The sequence below is a fragment of the Heterodontus francisci genome, chromosome 37, assembly GCF_036365525.1.
Source record: "Heterodontus francisci isolate sHetFra1 chromosome 37, sHetFra1.hap1, whole genome shotgun sequence".
Taxonomy (NCBI): Eukaryota; Metazoa; Chordata; class Chondrichthyes; order Heterodontiformes; family Heterodontidae; genus Heterodontus; species Heterodontus francisci.
Window position 1 is genome coordinate 26,971,088 of NC_090407.1, and position 24,129 is coordinate 26,995,216.

The following is a 24,129-nucleotide window of genomic DNA, read 5'->3' on the forward strand; positions in this document are numbered from 1 at the left end:
CATTACATCTGCAGCTAATAGGATCCAGCCATATTCTGCAGCACCTGCAATGCACAAATATTGACATGCTTTAGATTGCGCTGGTAGGGGCTGGGTCAGTACACAGTAAGTGGGATTCCAACCCCTTGTGTGTGCTTCTGACAATTGTGGCCAACTCCACTACCAGTGATGCCATGAAATATTGTGCAATATCTGACTGTTTCCCCACTAACCCTCTAACTGTTCATTCTAATTGTAAACATGGCACTTTGATGTGCTCCCACGTTTAACAAGCCACAATAAAATACAGCATTAAAAAACTAACTTTCCCTAGGCCTGCGTCACCTTCCCACCCCTCCCCCACACAATTGAGTTGTTTCTTTTTCTGGTGAATTTTCATCGCGTTGCTCACTGAACAGGTTGGTGCTGTTGGTATCACCCATATGTTTTGATTGGTGAGTAGCCAAGCCCTGCGAGTATTAACAAGTAAGCAGTTAAATGCCAGTTGCCCATACCATGCCATTCTGGTGCCACTGACAGCTGTTACTGACCCCTCTCCCTAATGCCTCTGGACATCCTTTATAAGGTTTTATACTTGCAGCTGCTTGAGATGTTGGCTGTTTGCTCAGTATTATCAAGGTGGCCTTGTTAGTGGGAATATCTCGGATGACTGCATGCTGGAAGTGTGACGTACCTGCATGTTGGATCCCATTAGTTATACAAAGAGAGACAAAGTCTGACTGTAGCTTTAAGAAACTTTATTGCAGTACTTCTTGGTTACATCATCAGCAAAGCAAACAACAACAACACCTGGGCTCTTCTCTCCTCTCCTCCCTGAGCAGGGAAATCAAGCCTTTCTTATAGTTCTTCATACAAATCAGTGACACCCCCTTTATGTTCCCAATTGGTTTACAAACTTTGCAGTTTCTTGGTGTCATGGCCTGATTGGGGTACTGCCTTGTCACCTTCCCCTCTAGCAGTTTCTCATCCCCCCTATCTCCTTGGACCGTTAGGCTGATTGCTATACAATGGGCTACTATTATACAGCCTGCAGCTGTCCTGTTAGTTTTTGCTTGTTAGGCTACTTCTACTGATAAGCTGTCTGTGCAGCCCTGAAACTATGAAGTCAATTCTGATAAGCTGTCTCTGCAGCTCCGAGGTTAGTTTGTTAGTAGTGCATGATTGATTAATTATTTCACCTTAAATGTCCCCATATAATTCTGTCCCAACACTGCATTTGGATTTCACTGTGACTTGAGCTCCTTAAATATCCAGTAGGTTTATAAAGAGTCATTTAACTGGATTCATCAAATGGCAGATGACCCACACAGATTTAACTCATGTCGAGTGTGTTTATCCTTCCTCTACTAAAGATATTTAGTTTTGCTTCATTCTAATAACTTGTTCAAATGGCTAATCTCAGTTTAGGTGGCAAATATTGGTAGGATAGTTAACCAAGAGACAGCCACAGCTGAGCCAATCCTGATCTCCACAGAGGCATATTCAGGCAAATTGATCAAGAGCAGGAACTCTGGATGACTCTTTGCCATTCCCACCCCCCACTGCCCCTGCAAAACCTAGTGGCATTAAGGCTTCTATTACCCACTTACTGCTCCCAGCTGAGATCAGACTGGGAATCAACCTGGAAGCATCACATTTTGCCTTTCCCTCACCTCTTGACTATGCTGTATGTCAGGGCATGAGCTAAACCAATTTTTTTCAACAATTCCTTATTCAGTAGTAAAGGACCAATTTATTGTGTATTAACAATAAGCAGATACACTAAAGAGTTACTCTTAACCTGCTCAATAAACAAGAAATCATTGCTGCACAACAACTATCGTGAGCAGGGCTTCAAAGTGCTAGAATCTGAAAATCTCTCTTATTCAGTATTAGGGTTGCTCACTGTGTAAGTGTATGGAGCTGCTGTTTATTCAGCAAGTTAATGATTACTGACAGAATAACTCAATACGTTTACAGCTTTTGTTTGGTAACTTGAAACATTTTCCTGCTATTTTCAAATGGAAAATGTAACATTCAATTCCCCACTCTATAGTTTTCAAACAAATTACTTAAAAATTCTTGGGAAACTGTAAAAAAACGAGAATTAACCAGATGGTGTTCTTGAACAACTGGTGTTCTTCCCCATCTTGTGGTACTTTCTAGTATTGCAATGTTTTCTCCTGAACTGAGGAATGACTCATCCTTACTTTTCAGTACATGGGTTGGCACCGCAATAATAGAACATAGAACATAGAACATTACAGCGCAGTACATGTGCAGCTACAGGCAACTGTAACATGGACCGATGGCTCACAGACTTGATTGCAGTGGTTGTCTAGTATACCATTGCCACCCGTTTTTCATGTTCCATTAATTAATTCTTTAAGAAGCAATGGGAGACAATCGAGACCTGGACACAGTACAGGGAAAGACCGTGAGGCTGCTTCACCATGTCAGAGGGAATGAGTTATGAGCAAAACTTAGAGAAAAGCAGACATTTTTGCCTTGAAAATAGGCAAATGAGAGAGGACCTTATAGTAGTGTGGGGAACTAAATCACAGGTATATAGGGAAGATATGGGGCAAAGGGAAGGAGAGGGTAAGTACCAAATTAGTGTCAGCAGATTGCCAACAGGCTCAGTTTTTTCAGGCAGCTGTTCTCAATCAGCTTGAAATGAAAATGCATCATGTTGCTCTGCAGGTATTGAGGTGCAAAGGCATGTGATGGGATAGGAAAGGAGTAAGGCAAGGAGCAGCTCCTGATACTATGTCCACCGTGTCTCTTTGAAATGCTGCCAGGCCTCTTCTTTTGACCGTTTGGCGAATTCTGCCAAGACAACATCTCCAGGCTGTCTGCCCTCTGGGCTGTGTTCTGCCCATTGGGTGTTTGATGCTATCTCATAGTGACAGCAGCAGTATTCTTCCACCTGGCTACTCAGATATGGCAACACGAATTCAGTGCAAATCTTGATGTGGTTTTCACGGCCAATTTTGTAAATCATGTCGAATAAAATACGCACCTAACCCGACAGGTCTGACTAGACTTAGTTACCTCCCCCTCATTATATGGAAGACAAGTTGGCTTACCTTTTGGCAACTGACTGCAAATAATTGGTGCAACTACGTGACTTTTTTCAAAACTGTCCCCTTCATTTTTGCAACTTATTTCACAGAAACATCCAGCCCACTCTCTCTGGCCTCCTCTCTAATGGTTTCCTCTCTGTGGCAATTTTCCCATTACTGCCAGGAAAGCAACAAGGAAGCCTGATTCTCAAAGGTTCATTTCCTGTTTGGTTACTTCATTTGCACAAATTTATCTAAAGTTTGATTTGATGGGACACAGATTTGAAGGCTGTGGGTAAGAGATGCAGGGGGTGTATGAAGAACATTTTTACTGCAGTGGGTGGTAATGACCTGGAACTCGCTGCCCACAAAGGTGGTGGAAGTGGAGACGATCACTGACTTCAAAAGGAAATTGGATGGCCACTTGAAGGAAATAAACTTGCAGGGATTGAGCAGGGAAGTGAGACTGACTGGATAGCTCCATGGAGAGCTGGCATGGAGTTGATGGGCTGAACGACCTGCTTCTGTGCCGTAAATGACTCTATGAATCAATATCTTGTCACGTGCCGGTGTGGTAAACCTTGAACTGGTGCCAAGGGAGTGTTAATTCTTGTCAGGCTGCAGTCCCCCAGTTGCTGGTTGTGCTTTGATACTTTGCTTAAGTGGCCATTCTCTACACATGAGCCTTCACAGTGAGTGCCATTAAGGTGTTCGACGTTGTGGAGTAGATATCATTGTCAAGCCTGACCCTATCCTCACTGAATCTCCACACAGTGCACATCCAACAGAAGTCGCTGGTTAGCAGTCAGGGTAGGGACATTTGTTCAATTTAACCAACTAACACACACCCCCTCCCACCACCACAATAATTGAAAGCTCCCTAACATGGCTGAGATTAGTGAAGTTAGCACTAACCAGGGATGTGCTGCTCTCAGCTATATGTTGCCTTGTGGTGTTCTTGGAGTACAGCAGACATCCGAGTGTCATGGCCTTTATTACAGGTGAAGGGAGAGTAGAGAGAGAACTGCTACTCTGGTAGTGTATCACAGTGTTCCTGTTTTTTTATTTTTCCCTATTATGTTGATGCTTGGGTGACAGCTTTACCTCATAGTAGTAGCACTCCTACCTGTCTGTCAGAAGGCTCCAGCAATTTGAGCACAATCTAGGCCGACAGTTCAGTGCAGTACTGAGGCAGTGCTGCACTGTTGGAAGAGCCATTAAACTGAGGTTCTGTCTGTCCTTTCAGGGGGAATGTAGAAGATTCTGTGGCACTATTTAAAAAAGAGCAGGGAAATTCACCCCAATGTCTTGGCTCACCGATATCCTTCAAATCATCATCATCATTATCTCATTGCAACAATGACTGCACTTTTAAAAGTACTTCATTAGCTGTAAAGTGATTTGAGACTTCTGGTGATTGTGAAAAGCGCTATATAAATGCAAGTCTGTCCTCCTTTTACAGCTTGTGGGATCTTGCTGTGCACAAGCGGGCTTCTACATTTTCTTAAATTACAGCCGTGACTTGACTTCAGAAGTACTTTCTCGGCTGTGCTGCACTTTGCGTGCGACCTGAAGTTGTGAAACGTGCTTTATTGTTGCAAATTCTTTCTCATTTTATAATACCTTTCATTACCGATGGGTGTGACTTATTCTAAATCTAAGGCGATTGTGTTGAAGTGGCTTTCTGGCCTTCGTATCATGTTCCATACAGTGTTCAGTTTGGCCTCCACATTGCAGGAAAGGTGTAATTGCTGGAGGGAGTCTAGAGGAAAGCCAAGGGGCTCAGTCCCAAGACTCAGGTCTGAGTTATGGGGAAAGATTGACCACCCTGGGGCCTCGCTCTCCGGAGAAGAGGAGGATTGGGGGTGGTGGGGAGAGTGGGGGAGGTTGGCCATCGAAATGAAAGGCTAACTCAGTTTCTCTCTCCACAGACATTGACTTGACCTACTGAGTATTTCCAGCATTTTCCATTTTTATTTCAGATTTCCAGCATCTGCAGTATTTTGCTATTATGTTGTTGTGTGAGGATTTAGGTTTAGGGGTTTACTTGATAGACATCTTTACAATTTTCACAGGTATAGAGAATTTGGATCCACAAAAGTCCTTCTGTCAGGCACAGGATTTGAGGACTGGCAAGAGACAGTTCAAAGTTACTGGTGTCAAAAGAAGGAAAGAAACTTAGGTCGCTTTTTTTTAAGTCAGAGGACAATAGAATTTATGGCTAAGATGACTGGTAGGGTTGGAGTAACAAAATACCATGGCAGGGTTTATAAAGGGACTGAATGAATTCCTATTAGGAGAGTGGGTAGAAGACAATCAGTTCCAGAATCATGCTACGGAAACCGATGGGTGGTTTTGTAGGGTAAGCAAGATAGACAACTGGCCTCTACAACTTAAAACATAATCCTGCCCTTACTGACTTATAGGAATAGGAGGCAGGGAGATGCTTTATTTTTAATTCCCTCCCTTTACCTCTGGTGAATTAAACACACAAATGTAGTGATACAAAATGAACAAATTGTTAGTTTAAAAATGAATGTTCGTAGCACTCTGACATTTTCATTGAATATTGCAATCAACATATAAGCAATGCATTTTGTGATCCTTGCATATTTTCTTTGGAGCAAACTCTGAGCCCCTGCCTCTGAATGGCAAATGTGCCTCGCTACAGGAAGTTGAGTTTTAAGTTAACATTCCTCAAAGTGAAAGCATTTATTTGTTCTACAGTTTCCGCTTGCTAAACATCTGATTACCATCTTCCAGAAGTGATTTTAAACAAGAGTTTTATTGCACTTTTAAAGGTAAGGAGGAAACTCCTGCTGGTTTGGATTTGTGTTTAATACACTTCATATTTGAGTGTATTTTTCTGTTAGTTATGCTGGGACTGGGACTAAGAGTATTGAAATGTATCAAGGACAGGAAATGGTTATATGTCCCAGATAGATTGGAGTGAAGCCCTGCAAGAGTTTGTAAACAAAGATGGGGAGTGATGGGGAAGCAGGATTTAGTACAGGATATGGGATGCTGGCCGCAGAGATCTGAACAAAGTGGAGTTTGTAGAGAGTGGAGCTCTGGAGAACAGTGAGGATTGTGTTGGACAGGTTAAGCCTGGAATGGCAAAAATGGATAAGAGACTGAGTACTTTTTCTTATTCGTTTCATGGGATGTGGCCGTCACTGGCAAGGCCAGCATTTGTTGCCCATTCCTAATTGCCCTGGAGAAGGTGGTAGTGGCTGCCTTTTGAACTGCTGCAGCCCATCTGGTGTGGGTACACCCACAGTGCTGTTAGGGAGGGAGTTCCAGGTAAAGGCCTGCTCGGATCTGCAAATGAGGCCCGACCCGAGCCTGAAAGAACCCCCATCCGACCCTGAGCCCAACTCGGCCCGAGTCCTTCCATTTTTTCCCGCGCCCGACCCGACCATCAGTTAACTTATCTTCCGTTTCTCACTTTGTTCCTTACCTGCACAAGCTTAAAATAACTGCAGCAAAACCACATTTAAAGTCCAAAAAGTAAATTAACATTAAAGTCACTTAAGTGGTGATAGAGTGTGTCCGATCTGGCCCGATCCAACCCGAGCCCAAATGCCAGATCCGGAAGTGCGACCTGACCCAAACCTGACACATGTCGTCGGGTCCTGTCGGGTTCGGGTCGGGTAGCCGGCCTTTAGTTCCAGGATTCTGATCCACTGACAGTGAAGGAACGGCCATATAGTGCCAAGTCTGGATGGCGTGTGGCTTGGAGGGGAACTTGAAGTTGGTGGTGTTTCCACATGTCTGCTGCCCTTCTAGGAGGCAGAGGTCATGGGATTGGAAGGTGCTGTCGAAGGAGGCTTGGTGAGTTGCTGCAGTGCAATTGGTATGTGGTACGCACTGCTGTCACTGTGCGTTGGTGGTGGAGGGACTAAATGTTAAAGGTGGTGGATGGGGTGCCAGTCAAGTGGGCTGCTTTGTCCTGGATGGTGTCAACCTTCCTGAGTGTTGTTGGAGCTAGACTCATCCACAAGTGGAGAGTATTCCATCACACTCCTGACTTATGCCTTGTGGATGGTGGACAGGCACTGGGGAATCAGGAGTAGGTTATTTGCTGCAGAATTCCCAGTCTCTGACCTGCTCTTGTAGCCATAATATTTATGTGGCTGCTCCAGTTCAGTTTCTGGTCAATGCCAGGATGTTGATAGTGGGGGATTCAGCGATAGTAATGCCACTGAATGTCAAGGGGAAATAGTTAGATTCTGTCTTGTTGGAGATGGTCATTGCCTGGCACTTGCATGGCATGCATGTTATTTGCCACTTATCAGCCCAAGCCTGAATGTTGTCCAGGTCTTGCTGTATATGGACACGGACTGCTTCAGTATCTGAGGAATTACAAATGGTACTGAACATTGTACAATCATCAGCAAACATCCCCACTTCTGACCTTTATGATGGAGGGAAGGTCATTGATGAAGCAGCTGAAGATGGTTGGACCTAGGATAACTACCCTGAGGAACTCCTGCAGCAATGTTCCAGGGCTGAGATGTTTGGCCACCAACAATCACGAGCATCTTCCTTTGTGCTATGTATGACTTCAACAAGTGGAGAGTTTTCCCCTTGATTCCATTGACTTCAATTAGCCTAGGGCTTCTTGATGCCACACTCTGTCAAATACTGCCTTGATATCCAGGGCAATCAGTCTCACTTCACCTCTTTTGTCCATGTTTGGACCAAGGCTATAATGAGGTCAGGAGTCGAGTGGCCCTGGCAGAATCCAAACTGAGCATTAGTGATCAGGTTGTTGCTGTTTAAGTGGAACTTGATAGCACTGGCGATGACACCTTCCATTATTTTGCTGATGATCGAGAGTAGACTGAAGGGGCGGTAATTGGCTGGGTTGGATTTGTACTGCTTTTTCTGAACAGGACATAGCTGGGCAATTTTCCACATTGTCAGGTAGATGTCAGTGTTGTAGCTGTACTGGGACAGCTTGGCTAGGGACGTGGCTAGTTCTGGAGCACAGGTTTTCAGTACTATTGCAGGTATGTTGTCAGGGCCCACAGCTTTTGCAGTATCCAGTGCCTTCAGTCGTTCCTTGATAACACGTGAAATTAATCCAATTCGTTTGAAACTGGTATCTGTGATGGTAGGGACCTCGGGAGGAGGCCTTTTCTTTTGCGCTGATATGCTGAGCTCCTCCATCATTGAGGATGCGGATATTTACGGAGCCTCCTCCTCCGGTTAGTTGTTTAATTGTCCACCGCCATCCATGACTGGATGTCACAGGACTGCAGAGCTTAGATCTGATCCGTAGAATACTGAAGTAGGTGAGGTAGGGATGGAGGTGGTTATATTTTGAAGATAGAAGGAGGTGACCTTGCTGACGGTCTGGGTGCCTGTTGTCTAAAAGAAGCAGCAGAGAACTGTAACATTTTGGTACTATTTGATGGAAGGGGTTTTGTAATTGGTGTAATATTGTTAGAGGGTTTGATTCATTTTACACTGGGTCAACTGTCATAGATACAGTATCTTTTTTGACTCAACAGAAATTCTGTAGTCAATGGTGGAGTCTCTCTCTCTCTCTCTCTCTCTCTCTCAGCTGAGGTAGGGAGGTATGCAATTGATAGCAGAGGAATATATGAGCAGTTAGCTCAGGGTGAGCTAGTTGAAGTGTGAGTTTCTAGCTAGAAAGGTGGCAGGAATGCATTGCTTATAACTTTTATGATATTGAGAGGTAGGGAGTTGATAAATCTTGCCTCAAAGAATATAGTCTGCTCATCAGCATAATTAATGTAAACTTCAACCAGTTTGTTGGTTTATAATCATTCTTGTCTCACTGAAGTGATTTTCAAACTATCTTGTCAAGACTGAAGAATACACCTGGCCAGGGGGTGCAAGATCCGAGTATCTAGCACACACAACAAGGAGCCTCAGGTATGGAGGTACACTCCTGATCATAGGGGATGCAAGGTCAACTCACAAAAGCAGCCAGTTACACTGAGCCTGACAGATTATCGACACAAACTCATGAAATTTGTAATGGGTATTTTCTCTTTTTCTCTTTCCTTGAGAGTAACTTTGAGTTTTGCACAATAATGTAAAATACACAATGTCTGCTCATCCTTCAGTTAAACATCTTTCCCAATTTCTGTTTCAATTGTATTTGAATTACCTCCCTTGTCACCTGTTAATTGGATCTTTGGAAAGTGCAGCAGTTCCCCAAACATTCTTCTATTCATGATGACTCTGTGACTTTGCCTCTGTTTTAAGTATCTTTTTAAGGTACCTTGGATATGGAAAATTTTCAAAAGGACCGGCTGTATTTAGCCAGAAGTGGGATATCTGACACTGATCTGGAAGCTGTTGTGAATGAACTCTTTCACGCAGAAATGATAAATGTAATTGAATCTAACAAGGTGAAGATTCCTCTCTCTATGCTACATTACAACAGTACAACAACTTGCATTTATATAGCACCTTTAATGTATTAAGAGGTTCCAAGGCACTTCAGAGGAGCGACGATCAGACAAAATGTGACACCGAGCCACATGACCTATCATGATAGGTGACCAAGCTTTTGGTCACCTCGGTAGGATTTAAGAAGCTTTTTAAAGGAAGAGGGAAGTTTAGGGAGGCAATTCCAGAGCTTTGGGGTTGAGGCAACTGAAGAGTAGTTCAGTTCTGGTCCAATCTCTAATTAAGAGATTGGACCAGAACTGAACAATAAACTCTTGATGCTGACGTGGTGGTTTAGAAAAGGTGACTCCTCCAAATGGAGAATGAGGGAAGACTCAGGTGGTGGAGCTTGAAGGTGTGGCAAGAATAATACACTGAGATTTAGAATGGTTTTCATTTCTTTAATTCAATCACAGAAATCATATCCGCACTAGTCTTGATACCTTGTTGCAATAATTAGTCGATTTGTCAGACAGTTATCTGGGTCAAGCCTTCAATTCAAAAATATTTTGGGATGTGTTTAGCTGTTTCTTTTTAATTTAACTAATGGTTACTTAGTCCCAGTCACTTTTTTTTTTGAAGATAATATCGCTTTTCTTTTTCAAATTATTAAGGCTGTCAGTAGCATTTGAAGAGAAATAGCCTCTGTAAATGCCAAAGAAATGGACCACTGCATAATAATAAATAATGAATCTTGTACCAGGAAGAATATATGTTAAAATCAGTAGCTGAAATGAATTGTAGGAATGCATAAGATTTACGTAGGTAACGAGAGGTGACAATACTCTCTCGGGAACATAGGGAGCCAGGCTCAAATACCTTAAGACACAAGAGAGATCTTTGCCTGAGCGGATTAGGTAGATGAGATGAATGCAAGGTGTGTCCAACTATGGGAGCGTAGGAGGGAGTGACCTAGCAAGCTTCAGCATCATGGGGATGGGAAGAATATGAAATACAAGACTTTCTGGGTTGAGGGGTCAAGGTAGTTTGACAGGGGCTTGCAAAAATTCTGGAAATATTAGTATCTGTAAAGAGAAAAGACAGATTAATGTTTTAGGTGATGATCCAAAAAGCAGCAGTTTGTTTCCCTTTCTATTTGACGTACAATCCTCAGGCCAGAGGAAAACCTGGAAAATGAAGCACCTTAGTGGAGGGGAGAGAGAGAGGGAGGGACAGAGGGAGAGAAGCAGAGTCTCCTATCGCTCCATTCTAAGCTCTGAAATTCCCCCTCTACCTCGCTCCTTAAAACTACTGCTTTAACCAAGTTTTTGGTCACCTCTGCTCATATCTCTTTATGTGGCTCAGTGTCAAACTTGGTTGGATAATGGTCCTGTGAAACCTCTTAGGATGTTACACCATTTATTGTATGTAAAATTACTTGCAGGATTAGATGAGTATAAAATTGTCAAACCTCAAGTAAAGGTTGAAGATTGTTTCTCCTATAGAATATTAAGTATGTAGGATCAAACTGGTTCTTACTTTATCAATCATTAAGGATTTTCTCAATTGCTGCCTGTTTTTTCTTTTTTTCTGTTACAGTACAGGAATAACAGGAACACTCTCATTTCCCGTGTCTCTACTTTCTTGGATAATATGGAAAAGAAAGGATCAACTGTCATTGAATATTTTTATGCTGTATTTGAAAAGATAAACAAGTATGCCTATGATCAGCTTCCATCCAAACAGGGAGGTAAGGAGACAGAAGGGGTTATTAGAGTGGGGGGGTGGGGTGGAATGGGGGTGGCGGGGGAATCAGAATGATATAGACAACTGGCTCCAAGTACTATTGACACCAATGGTCCATCCAGGGATTATAAGATAATGGCTTCAAGGACAGTAAACACGAGACTTGATTGAATGAGAATGAAGATTGATGAAGTATTCTTCTAGTCAATCAGGATAGACATAAAGAACTGTACTACATGATGTGTTACAGCCTTACACACTCCAAGTTTACCTAACGTTCAGATAAAAGGGCACAGCCCCATTCATTTTTGTTCCTCCAATTTTCTCTCCTGTCTATTCAAGATGGGGTGCGATACCACATGCACGAGTTTAAACAGAGAGAAACCATCACGGCCGTGTCCTCAACCAATAACCACACTTGTTGCTCTTTGCAGCACAAGTCCCTGGAGTGGGAACCCAAGATGATTTTTCCTTTCCAGTTGCACCTGTCTCATCTCATACTTTGGTCGCTGCATCTGAGAGCAGCTAACAGAGCACACAGCAGAGGTTCCATTTGAGATCTTCCTGCACACTAATACTGAGATCAGGGACTATTTAACCAAGAGCTCAGCAGATGGTTGGGTAGTCAATGGTGGGTTAAGCGTCTCTGATTCTGTGAAATCTCAAACCTCAGCTTTTCTATCTGAATCAGTCTGAATTTTGTCTGAAGGTCTGAAATATTAGCCCCACTTCTGAATCAGCAAGTTGTGGGTTCAAGTCCCACTCCGGGGACTTAAGAGTATGTAATCAGGCTGCTCGTCAGTGCAGAATTGAGGTCGTGTCGTGTTGTTGGAGGTAAGTCTTTCAGATGAAACTTTAAATCAAGGCTCTATTCAAAGAAGAGTAGGGGAGTTCTACTGGTGCCAGGCCTCACCCAACAGCACTAAAACAGATTGTTTAGTCACTTATCTCATTGCAGTTTGTGTAACCTTGCTCTTGCATATTTTTTGCCTAAATACCAACAGTGACTACACTTCAAAAGTATTCCATTGGTTGTGAAGCAATTTGGGATATCCTGAGCAAGTCAATGGCATTACATGATTGCAAGTTCCATTTTATCAAATCAATGATGTACTTATGATTTAATGAATATTTAATCTCTGGAGTTTTTCAGTCATTAATTCTTGTTTCTGATATTTTTAGGGTATGTGGTTGGTGGACCATCTGAAGCTCCATACCTGCCCTCAGAACCTGAAGGTAAATTTTCAAGACATGGATGAGATCATATTTATTGCAACAGTATAAAAGCAGCTAGTTTGCTGACATCATTGACTTAGCAACAAAACCGGCCTTGCTATGGCCTAATTTTTGTCCAGTTTCTCCTCTTCCTTTCAACACTTTCCCTGCATTCTTGCCAGGCCAAAAGCAAGAACCAACGATCCCTTCTACTCATTCCTTCTCAAGATCTCAAAAAATGGGGAAACCTCTGAATTCCCGCACTCTTCCCAATCACTTACTAGACTTTAAAACTCAATCTTGGCCTTAACCAAACCACTCCTGTCTGATCCATCTTGAAACATAAGATTCTGGGAGGGCTTGACGGGGTAGATGTTGAGAGGTTGTTCCCCGCCCTGGCTGGAAAGTCTTAGGACAAGGTGTCAGCCATTTAGGACTGAGATGAGGAGAAATGTTTTCACTCAGGCGTTGTGAATCTTTGGAATTCTCTACTCCAGAGGGCTGTGGATGCTCTGTTAATGAATATATTCGAGGTTGAGATCAACAGATTTTGGACTCTAAGGAAATCATGGGATTAGGGGAACAGGAAAGTGGAGTTGAGGTTAAAGATCAGTCATGAGCATATTCAATGGCAGGGTAGATGCGAGGGGCCATATGGCCTACTCCTGCACCTATTTCTTACGTTTGTCTTTTTTGCTGTTTCCAGGATTGTCGGTGTAGAGTTTGATCAGGGTTTGATTGTATCAGTCTGTCCACTTTGATTGCTTAAGCCTATGGGCAAGGCTACAGCGTGAAAAGTGAAACTAAGACACACAGCTGGAAGCTTGTACAGAACTTAAACACGGGCTGCTCTGGAAGACATGTACTGAAATTGTGTAAGAACTTTATAGTTAATGTGCTGTAAATAAACCTGTTGGTTATTTAACACGCGATATCTGCATTGCTCTGAAATAAATCAGATATCCAAACTAAACAACAGGTGGTGCCCTCCATAAAGGACTTTCCCCCTTTCTCTTCGCCTAAGCTTGAGTAATGAGACTATATTCCAATGTGGAGGGCATGTGGAGATGGTTCAAGAAAGTCCAAGGCTCGGGATGGCATTAATTTGTTTTCCTCATTGTAGGCCAACACCAGGGTCCGTCTTTCAGATGGGATATTAACCTACACTTCCTCCGCCAATTTGATGAATGTTAAAGATTCCACTGCGCTATCTGAGGAAAGCAGGGAAGTCTCCCATTGTCCTGGTCAATATTCCTCCCTCGTGTAAAACCCCCCAAAAATTAACTAATTGCTCATCTCATTGCTGTCTGTGAAATCTTGCAGTACATAACATAGCTGCTGCATTTACCTAAATAAAAATATTCACCATATTTCAAAATAATTAATTAAAGGTGATGTGCTTTGGAACATTCTGGAGAAACGGAATAAAGCACAATGCAAACATGGTCTTGCATAGTAATTTGTGTGGAGAAACATTTTTCCCTATTAATATCCTTCCTCTTTCTATAGTTTAATGAATAAAAATATTGCACCACCAAAATGAACATGTCCTTACATTGCCAACATTCTGGTTTTCCCCACAGCATCTGAGATGTATGTGGTAAAGGTGAAGGATGACTTTGTGTACCTCTCCAATAAGGGCACAATCAATGATGTCGCTCTGCAACTACTTGTTGAAACTTTGACCAATCAAAAGGTCTTCAATCCAGCAGAAAAAGATAAGGTAAAAAATATTTCCTCCTCATTTTTGTTGTCTTGTTTTAAAATTGAAGCCACTTCATGAGCAGACGATGATCTGGTGATCCGCCTATTCCAAGCTCGGAAATCCATTTGGAACCAAACTCAATGGTCATTGGGATGTTGACTTTGAGGAAAGGCTCAGCCAGTTGGAATTGCTCCCTTTGAGATTTTCAACACTAATGAAGAAGAACATCACCATCCAGCCAGTTAAATAGTTCATTATGATGAAAGGGTCAAACTGGGGACAAAAAAAAAAGTGTGATTGAATGAGTTCCAGTGCTGTTGGCTAGAATTACTTGGAGACGGACACACATTTAACCATGTGAACGATGCCTGTTTTAGGATACAATGAACCATGGAAAAACCCAGGATTCGTCCCTTGATATATATTCTTTATATATCAGCATTGGGGAGACCAAATGCAGGTTAGGCAATCCTTTAACCATTCTGTGCACATGAGATCTTGACTTCATTGGAGTTGCCACCTCAATTCCTCATTCTTTGTCTTCAGCCGTCAAGTGTTCCAATGAAGCTCAATGCAAGTAGGAGCAGCTTCTTTCCTTTCCCGCAGGAACTCAACAATCCCCTGGCCTGAACACTCAGGTTAATAACCAGCTCTATTTTCTTTACAGTCTAGTTACTGCCAATTCAGGGAGGGTTTGTCATCATCTAGGGTGGAGATTCTTATTCAAAATGTAGTATCAGCAGCATAGGGATGAGTGGGGCAGTGGGGGAGGTCTATACTCTTATTGCTAGCCTGCTTTTCTTCTCTTTTTGAGGCTAGCAGACCCCAGATATTTTGGTGTGCTTCCCACCCCTGCCTTCTCGCACTCCCTTGTTCTGGTTCGATTAAAATGCTTGTCCATCTTTTATTTTTCAGCTCTGATGGAGTTGCGTTGCCTGATATCGTAACTTACCTGCTCTTTTTACAGATGCTGACTGAACTCGCTTTGTCTTTCCCGCAAGTTTCTGTTTTGATTTTCTCCAGGTCTTTCTGTGCTCTTGGCTTCACGAGATTCATCCAGTTGGTAACTTGTGTTACCGTAGATTATGTAGGAAAGTATTTGTGGCTGTGAAAACTCCCAGCCCAGGCCCCTATCTGACAGTCTCTATACAGAACAGCGTAGGGCAAGACCATATCTTTGAGGTGCTGTGTTACAGTTTCTGAGTCGAAGAGGCTGCCTCTCATTGATTTTATAAAGTATGCCAAAACTAGCCCAGTAACAGGCACCGACTTTCATGGGCTGTTATTCCTATGTATTTTCAGCACTTGAACAGGAATGAAGAGCTGCACAGACGTGTAACTGATTTTCTAATGGATGTGATGAGCAAAGGGCGTCGATCCTGTTATCTTTTCTACAAAGCGCTTGCAGAGCACTGTGCCGACGTCTGCCAATCCCTACCGAGTTCAGGAAAGGGTAAAGAACAACTGTTTACTTAACCTTGTTTATTTTCTCGCTTTCCCTCATCCTGTCTCTTGTTCTATTTGGCACCTTCGGCCCCAACCATACCTCAAGTAAGTGACTACCCTTCATGTGAGCCTAGCAAGCACTGCTGAGCCCAACCCTTCCTGGTTTGAGTGGCTAAGATAAGCACTCTCCTAGCAAACTGAGGCCTTCCCCAGCTCAGTAGAACTCAAAAGCACTTCATTGGCTGTACAGTGCTTTGGGACATGCAGTGGTTGTGAAAGACGCTATATAAATGCAAGTCTTTTTTTTCTTTAGTGGCTGAGCAAATCAATATACGCTGAAGGAGAGAAACAAGTGGCAGAGGAAATGGGTGCCGAGCTCCTCCTTCCAGTGATTAACAGTTGGAGGTTTTTAAAGCTTCAATGCTTTCTTTCTGCTTTGGATTTCAAGTATAACAGCACCATGCATGGACATTCCTACATGGGCTGCACATACAAAAACACTATGGTTTAAATACACACTGCAATAAAGCAGAAATTCCCATTAACACATGTGTCTAACTTCAGTGTCTTCAGTCTGCTATGGGTCTGAATTGATGCAGTGGCTGGTGGTTTTAAGTACAGAACAAGGGAATGTGTATAAACAAGAGCTGACGCGAGTGGATTCTGCTTTTTAAACCAAGTGTACTACTGAAATTTTATTTTGAATGCATAAGATTAATCGTTCCACCTGTTATTACAATTACAAGTTCATATGTACGTGGACAGATTCAACGCCAAAAGAGATTTCAAAGGCGATGCGGTACTGCACCTCAGAGAGGGTGCAACTCCGTCAAATGACCCTCCCAGAAAGTGCAGTGTGCACATACAAGAAACGCTTAAGCACAAGTTGCACAACATAGAACGCAATATCATCCGTCGTGTGGATCATCTCAGACTGATGCAGCTCAATTACGTGCATACTGAAGGAGTATGGAGCAATCAGGGTATGTCTCAATCTGAGGAGTCTACACCTCTCCCCAAAGAGCTGCCCCCACAAGATCCCAACACGAGAGGAATTGAATCACAAGTTCGCAGGAGCCAAATTCTTCTCCAAGTTGGATGTTAAACATGTATATTGATCAGGACACCTAACTAAGGAATCTCAGCACGTCACCACCTTCAGAATACCATTTGAAAGATATTGCTTCCAGAGACTAGCCTTCAGCTTATCTGTCAGTCAAGATCTGTTTCAGCAGCATATGGACAGAACTATAGAAAACGTGCCGGGATGCATATGCATTGTCGATGATATTGCGGTAATGGGAAAAACCAAAGATGATGATCAAAATCTTCATTCACTGATGGCAGTAGCTTGTCACGGAGAGCTCGTTTTTTCACAGCAAATAGTGCCAGGTGAATGTAAGTCAGGTCACCTTCTTTGGCTCCATCAGTTCAGGTTGCAGAATCTGTCCTGACCGAGGCAAAGTCGAAGCTGTAAGGTGTATGCTTCCTCCACATGGAGGAAGATCTACAGAGATGTCTTGGATTTTTCAACTTTTGGCACCATACATTCCAAATTTTTCTGACAAAACATCATTGAGAGCACTCTTAAACATACCATACGTATGGCAGGAGGACCATCAGTACGTGTTTCAGTCTCTCAAACAAGCAGTGTCAGTGGAAACCTGTACCCTGCAGTACTATGATCCAAGGAAGATGACAATCCTGGAAGTCAACGTCTTCCAGAAAGGACTAGGAGCGTGCAACCTGCAGGATTGCAAACCAATTGCATTCAGATCAAAATGTTTATCCTCAGCACAAACCAATTACTCAAACATACAGCGTAAAACACTTGCTCTGGTGTTTGGGTTTACAAGGTTCCACACCGACCTGTTCAGTAAGCAAGGGCTATGCTTTCACTGGGGTTAACTCTGCCGCCCCGAGCTAACTCAAGCCGCCATAACTCCCTTTTCTCCTGCTCCTTCTGGAACATTCTCTCTTGAATTCCAATTAGAGAAGGGGGGGGTGGGGGGAAGAGAGAGAGAGAGAGGAGGGGGGGGAGGAGAGGGGGGGGGGGGGAGGAGAGGGAGGGGGGGGGGAGGAGAGGGAGGGGGGGGGGAGGAGAGGGAGGGGGGGGGGAGGAGAGGGAGGGGGGGGGGAGGAGAGGGAGGGGGGGGGGAGGAGAGGGAGGGGGGGGGAGGAGGAGAGGGAGGGGGGGGGGAGGAGAGGGAGGGGGGGGAGGAGAGGGAGGGGAGAGGGAGGAGAGGGAGGGGAGAGGGAGAGAGGGAGGGGAGAGGGAGAGAGGGAGGGGAGAGGGAGAGAGGGAGGGGAGAGGGAGAGGAGAGGGAGAGGAGAGGGAGAGAGGGAGGAGGGGAGAGGGAGGAGGGAGGAGGGGAGAGGGAGAGAGGGAGGAGGGGAGAGGGAGAGAGGGAGGGGGGGGGAGGGAGAGAGGGAAGGGAGAGGGAGAGAGGGAAGGGAGGGGAGGGAGAGAGGGAAGGGAGAGGGAGAGAGGGAGGGGGGGGAGGGAGAGAGGGAGGGGGGGGAGGGAGAGAGGGAGGGGGGGGAGGGAGAGAGGGAGGGGGGGGAGGGAGAGAGGGAGGGGGGGGAGGAGAGAGGGAGGGGGGGGGAGGGAGAGAGGGAGGGGGGGGAGGGAGAGAGGGAGGGGGGGGAGGGAGAGAGGGAGGGGGGGGAGGGAGAGAGGGAGGGGGGGAGGGAGGGAGAGAGGGGGGGGAGGGAGGGAGAGAGGGAGGGGGGGGAGGGAGAGATGGAGGGGGGGGGAGGGAGAGAGGGAGGGGGGGGAGGGAGAGAGGGAGGGGGGGGAGGGAGGGAGAGAGGGAGGGGGGGAAGAGAGGGAGGGGGGGAAGAGAGGGAGGGAGAGAGGGAGGGGGGGGAGAGGGAGGGGGGGGGAGAGGGAGGGGGGGGGAGAGGGAGGGAGTGGGGGGAGGGGGGGGAGGGAGAGAGGGGGGGTGAGAGGGAGAGAGTGGGGGGAGGGGGGGGGAGGGAGAGAGGAGGGGGGGAGAGGGAGAGAGAGAGGGGGGGGGGAGAGGGAGAGAGAGAGGGGGGGGGGAGAGGGAGAGAGAGAGGGGGGGGGAGAGGGAGAGAGGGAGGGGGGGGAGAGAGGGAGGGGGGGAGGGGGGGGAGAGAGGGAGAGAGGGAGGGGGGGGGGAGAGAGGGAGAGAGGGAGAGAGGGAGGGGGGGGGAGAGAGGGAGAGAGGGAGGGGGGGGGGGAGAGAGGGAGAGAGGGAGGGGGGGGGAGAGAGGGAGAGAGGGAGGGGGGGGGAGAGAGGGAGGGGGGGGAGAGAGGGAGAGAGGGAGGGGGGGGGAGAGAGGGAGAGAGGGAGGGGGGGGGAGAGAGGGAGAGGGAGGGGGGGGGGAGAGAGGGAGGGGGGGGGGAGAGAGAGGGAGAGAGGGAGGGGGGGGAGAGAGGGAGAGAGGGAGGGGGGGGGGAGAGAGAGGAGAGAGGGAGGGGGGGGGAGAGGGAGAGGGAGGGGAGAGAGGGAGGGGGGGGGAGAGAGGGAGAGAGGGAGGGGGGGGGGGGAGAGGGAGAGAGGGAGGGGGGGGGGGAGAGGGGAGAGGGAGGGGGGGGGAGAGGGAGGGGGGGGGAGAGGGAGAGGGAGGGGGGGGGGAGAGGGAGAGAGGGAGGGGGGGGGGAGAGGGAGAGAGGGAGGGGGGGGAGAGGGAGAGAGGGAGGGGGGGAGAGGGAGAGAGGGAGGGGGGGGGAGAGGGAGAGAGGGAGGGGGGGGGAGAGGGAGAGAGGGAGGGGGGGGGAGAGGGAGAGAGGGAGGGGGGGGGGAGAGGGAGAGAGGGAGGGGGGGGGGAGAGGGAGAGAGGGAGGGGGGGGGAGAGGGAGAGAGGGAGGGGGGGGGAGAGGGAGAGAGGGAGGGGGGGGGAGAGGGAGAGAGGGTGGGGGGGGGGAGAGGGAGAGAGGGAGGGGGGGGGAGAGGGAGAGAGGGAGGGGGGGGGAGGGAGAGAGGGAGGGGGGGGAGAGGGAGAGAGGGAGGGGGGGGGGAGAGGGAGAGAGGGAGGGGGGGGGAGAGGGAGAGAGGGAGGGGGGGGGGAGAGGGAGAGAGGGAGGGGGGGGGAGAGGGAGAGAGGGAGGGGGGGGGAGAGGGAGAGAGGGAGGGGGGGGGGAGAGGGAGAGAGGGAGGGGGGGGAGAGGGAGAGAGGGAGGGGGGGGAGAGGGAGAGAGGGAGGGGGGGGGGAGAGGGAGAGAGGGAGGGGGGGGGAGAGGGAGAGAGGGAGGGGGGGGGAGAGGGAGAGAGGGAGGGGGGGGGAGAGGGAGAGAGGGAGGGGGGGGGAGAGGGAGAGAGGGAGGGGGAGAGGGAGAGAGGGGGGGGAGAGGGAGAGAGGGAGGGGGGGGGGAGAGAGGGAGAGAGGGAGGGGGGGGGAGAGAGGGAGAGAGGGGGGGGGGGAGAGGGAGAGAGGGGGGGGGGGAGAGGGAGAGAGGGAGGGGGAGAGGGAGAGAGGGAGGGGGGGGGTGAGGGAGAGAGGGAGGGGGGGGGAGAGGGAGAGAGGGAGGGGGGGGAGAGGGAGAGAGGGAGGGGGGGGAGAGGGAGAGAGGGAGGGGGGGGGAGAGGGAGAGAGGGAGGGGGGGGAGAGGGAGAGGGGAGGGGGGGAGAGGGAGAGAGGGGGGGGGGAGAGGGAGAGAGGGAGGGGGGGAGAGGGAGAGAGGGAGGGGGGGGGAGAGGGAGAGAGGGAGGGGGGGGGGAGAGGGAGAGTGGGAGGGGGGGGGAGAGGGAGAGAGGGAGGGGGGGGGAGAGGGAGAGAGGGAGGGGGGGGGTGGGGAGAGAGGGAGGGGGGGGGGGAGAGGGAGAGAGGGAGGGGGGGGGGAGAGGGAGAGGGAGGGGGGGGGGAGAGGGGAGAGGGTGGGGGGGGGGGAGAGGGAGGGGGGAGGGAGGGGGGGGGGGAGAGGGAGAGAGGGAGGGGGGGGGAGAGGGAGAGAGGGTGGGGGGGGGTGAGGGAGAGAGGGAGGGGGGGGGAGAGGGAGAGAGGGTGGGGGGGGGAGAGGTGAGAGGGAGGGGGGGGGAGAGGGAGAGAGGGAGGGGGGGGTGGAGAGGGAGAGAGGGAGGGGGAGAGGGAGAGAGGGAGGGGGAGAGGGAGAGAGGGAGGGGGGGGGGAGAGAGGGAGAGAGGGAGGGGGGGGGGGAGAGAGGGTGAGAGGGAGGGGGGGGGGAGAGGGAGAGAGGAGGGGGGGAGAGGGAGAGAGGGAGGGGGAGAGGGAGAGAGGGAGGGGGGGGGAGAGGGAGAGAGGGAGGGGGGGGAGAGGGAGAGAGGGAGGGGGGGGGAGAGGGAGAGAGGGAGGGGGGGGAGAGGGAGAGAGGGAGGGGGGGAGAGGGAGAGAGGGGGGGGGGGGAGAGGGAGAGAGGGAGGGGGGGGGAGAGGGAGAGAGGGAGGGGGGGGGAGAGGGGAGAGGGAGGGGGGGGGAGAGGGAGAGAGGGAGGGGGGGGGAGAGGGAGAGAGGGAGGGGGGGGGAGAGGGAGAGAGGGAGGGGGGGGGGAGAGGGAGAGAGGGAGGGGGGGGGAGAGGGAGAGAGGGAGGGGGGGGGAGAGGGAGAGAGGGAGGGGGGGGGAGAGGGAGAGAGGGAGGGGGGGGGGGAGAGGGAGGAGGGGGGGGGGAGAGGGAGAGAGGGAGGGGGGGGAGAGGGAGAGAGGGAGGGGGGGGGAGAGGGAGAGAGGGAGGGGGGGGGGGAGAGGGAGAGAGGGAGGGGGGGGGGAGAGGGAGAGAGGGAGGGGGGGGAAGAGGGAGAGGGAGGGGGGGGGGAAGAGGGAGAGAGGGAGGGGGGGGAAGAGGGAGAGAGGGAGGGGGGGGAAGAGGAGGGAGAGAGGGAGGGGGGGAAGAGGAGGGAGAGAGGGGGGGGGAAGAGGAGGGAGAGAGGGAGGGGGGGAAGAGGAGGGAGAGAGGGAGGGGGGGGAAGAGGAGGGAGAGAGGGAGAGAGGGAGAGAGGGGGGGGGGGGAGAGGGAGAGAGGGGGGGAGGGTGAGAGGACGGGAGGGAGGGAGGGAGGGGGAGGGGAACTGTCGGCAGTACTCCAGCTGTGGCCTAACTAGCATTTTATACAGCTCCATCATAACCTCCCATATTCTATGCCTCGGCTAATAAAGGCAAGAATCCCATATGCCTTTCTAAACACATTATCTACCTGTGCTGCTGCCTTCAGTGATCTATGGACATATACACCAAGGTCCCTCTGACCTTCTGTACTTCCTAGGGTCCTACCATCCATTGTATATTCCCTTGCCTTGTTAGTCCTTCCAAAATGCATCACCTCACACTTCTCAGGATTAAATTCCATCTCCGCCCATCTATATTGTCCTGTAATCTAAGGCTTTTCTCCTCACTATTTACAACACCAATTTTCGTGTCATCCGCGAACTTAATCTCCAGTAAAACATCTCAGGCAGTGTTCCATACAACAAAATTAATGTTTTCCATTTGGTATGTGGGGTTTCCGTCACACTGACTACAGACCGCTGGAGATGATCTGGGGCAAACCAATGACATGTGCACCACCTCGACTACAGCGACTCTTATGAAAACACAGGGGTACAACTTCGACGTCTGCTAAAGACCGGGTACCAAAATGGTCACCTTGGATATGCTGAGTAGATTGCCAAATCTGAAGAATGAAGAAGTTTCACTCGATCAACAAGTGGACAGCATGGACATGGAGGTGGAAGATGTGCTCAAAATTGATTTGTTGCATTTTGTTTAGTACAAATGTGACCAACTGCAATCAGAAACAGCCAATGACCCACAACTGAAGGCACAGTGGAGAGTCATCACAGAAGGATAAGAGGTGCCAGAAACCCTCAGTGCTTTTGGCCTTTTCGAGATGAACTTGGTATCCCGGGGGGCGTCACCTTCAAAGGAAAACAAGTGATTGTATCCAAAACTCTCCGACAGGACATCTTGTCACAACTTCACCAAGGCCATATAGGTATAGGACGAACGAGACGACTGGCAGGAGACATTGTTCATTGGCCAGGGATCAACACTGCCATCAAGAAGTTAGTGAGGATGTGTGAGGCAAGCCAGAGCCACAACAACGTAAAGAACCTCTACACCCTCACGAGATTCCATCCATGGTCCAAAATCACCACGGATCTATTTTCTGTGAACGGAGATGACTTAATATTAGTTACCGATTATTTCTCCAAATATCCAATTGTCAGGCAGGTAAAAGACAATTCAAGAACAGTCGTCACAGACACATTGAGTGCCATATTCAGTCTATTTGGCGCACCTGAAGAAATTATTTTCCACAATGGGCCACAGTACACAGGCAGATCTTTCAGGGATATGTTTGCCAAATGCAGCGTAAACCATGTGACATCCTCACCACATGGTCTTGCCGAGCGAATTGTTCACACAGTTAAATCACTTATTCTGCAGTGTAGGACAATGAAACAAGATCTTCATGTTGCCATGCAACACCTATGGATATGGGCTTACCGCCACCAGCAGAGATCATGTTTGGCCTTCCAAATTCTCCGAGATGCAGGAGACACTGCTCGAAAAACAAGAGAACGAAGACCGAGATGCAGGGCGGAACTTCCTCAGCTATACGTAGGACAAAAGGTCAGCGTCATACACCCCACAATGAGAACATGGTTACCTGTAGAGATATCCAAAGTATGCAGTGAGCTTAGGTCCTACGAGGTTACAATGCCTAACGGAACAGTGTTGAGGAGGAACCAAAGCCAATTAAGTGAAGAGTGCAATACTCCAACTGCGCACTGCAGACTCAAAAGAACACACTCTGACGATGACGGAACAGGACAACGAACAACACATTGACAAGTCTGCAAACCAAAAACAGCCAAGGGTGAAATCCACATTCCCAGAAGTTTATACCATAACCAGATCTGGAAGAGTCGTCAAACCACCGAAACGATATTTGGACCCTTAAGCTACCGCACTCAAATTTCACAGTCTCTATCCTCATACTTGTAAATTTCATAATCTCTATCCCTGTAAAACTAAGTTTGATATTATCCAATTTTATGTGTTTTTACTTATAGCGTATGAGACTGATCTTTGTAAAGAAAGGGGATGTTGTATGATCGCTTCAAGAGTGATGCACCTTTAGTCATGTGACTAGAAGCCATGGTCACTCTGCAACTGTAACACCCTAGACAAAGGTTTTGAACATAGTTTGCTCTGTATTGTACACACTAGTTTAGGTGTTAATAAACCTGTTAGAGATCTTGAAGGCACTGGAATCCAAGTACCGGACGGGATCGGACCTGCGGGAGGAACACAGAAGCAGGGAGCAATTAAATTAAGGCCAAGGATCGTGGCCTACAGTGCTTACCTTCCAGGACAGCAGCAGACAGGAGTCCAGGCACGTCTGAGTTTGAAAATAGTGAACAGTACCTCATTGTGCTGCTTAAGGTGACAATTAGCTGGTAGAGAACAATGATACCACCTCGCAGTGCCCACTCCTTATGAGACAGCATGCAATGGTCAATTGGCATCTCCTCCACAACCTTGGACCCCCTCCGCCACCCCCCCAAACTTTGGGGGGGGGGGAAGATAAGTTCAAGCTGCCCCTCTCAATCGTCCCCCCTCCACACATTGTAACAATCTGTCTCACACATAAACAATGAAAAAAACCCATCAAAACG

General features: G+C 48.3%; 1 protein-coding gene across 3 annotated transcripts; it reads left to right on the top strand.

Moving 5' to 3' along the window:
• The first annotated feature begins 5,742 nt into the window (after window positions 1–5,742).
• LOC137352206 (uncharacterized) lies at window positions 5,743–16,070 on the top strand. 3 transcript variants are annotated; one of them, XM_068017423.1, is made up of 7 exons: window positions 5,743–5,845; window positions 9,288–9,433; window positions 11,013–11,163; window positions 12,342–12,395; window positions 13,958–14,097; window positions 15,382–15,532; window positions 15,839–16,070. In XM_068017423.1, the coding sequence occupies exons 2-7, from the start codon at window positions 9,311–9,313 to the stop codon at window positions 15,862–15,864; spliced, it is 645 nt and encodes a 214-aa protein (XP_067873524.1). In that variant the 5' UTR covers window positions 5,743–5,845; window positions 9,288–9,310; the 3' UTR covers window positions 15,865–16,070. The 3 variants fall into 3 exon arrangements, with proteins under 3 accessions (XP_067873524.1, XP_067873525.1, XP_067873526.1); XM_068017424.1 differs by lacking the exon at window positions 9,288–9,433; XM_068017425.1 differs by lacking the exon at window positions 9,288–9,433 and having other exon boundaries at window positions 11,018–11,163.
• Window positions 16,071–24,129: the final 8,059 nt, after the last annotated feature.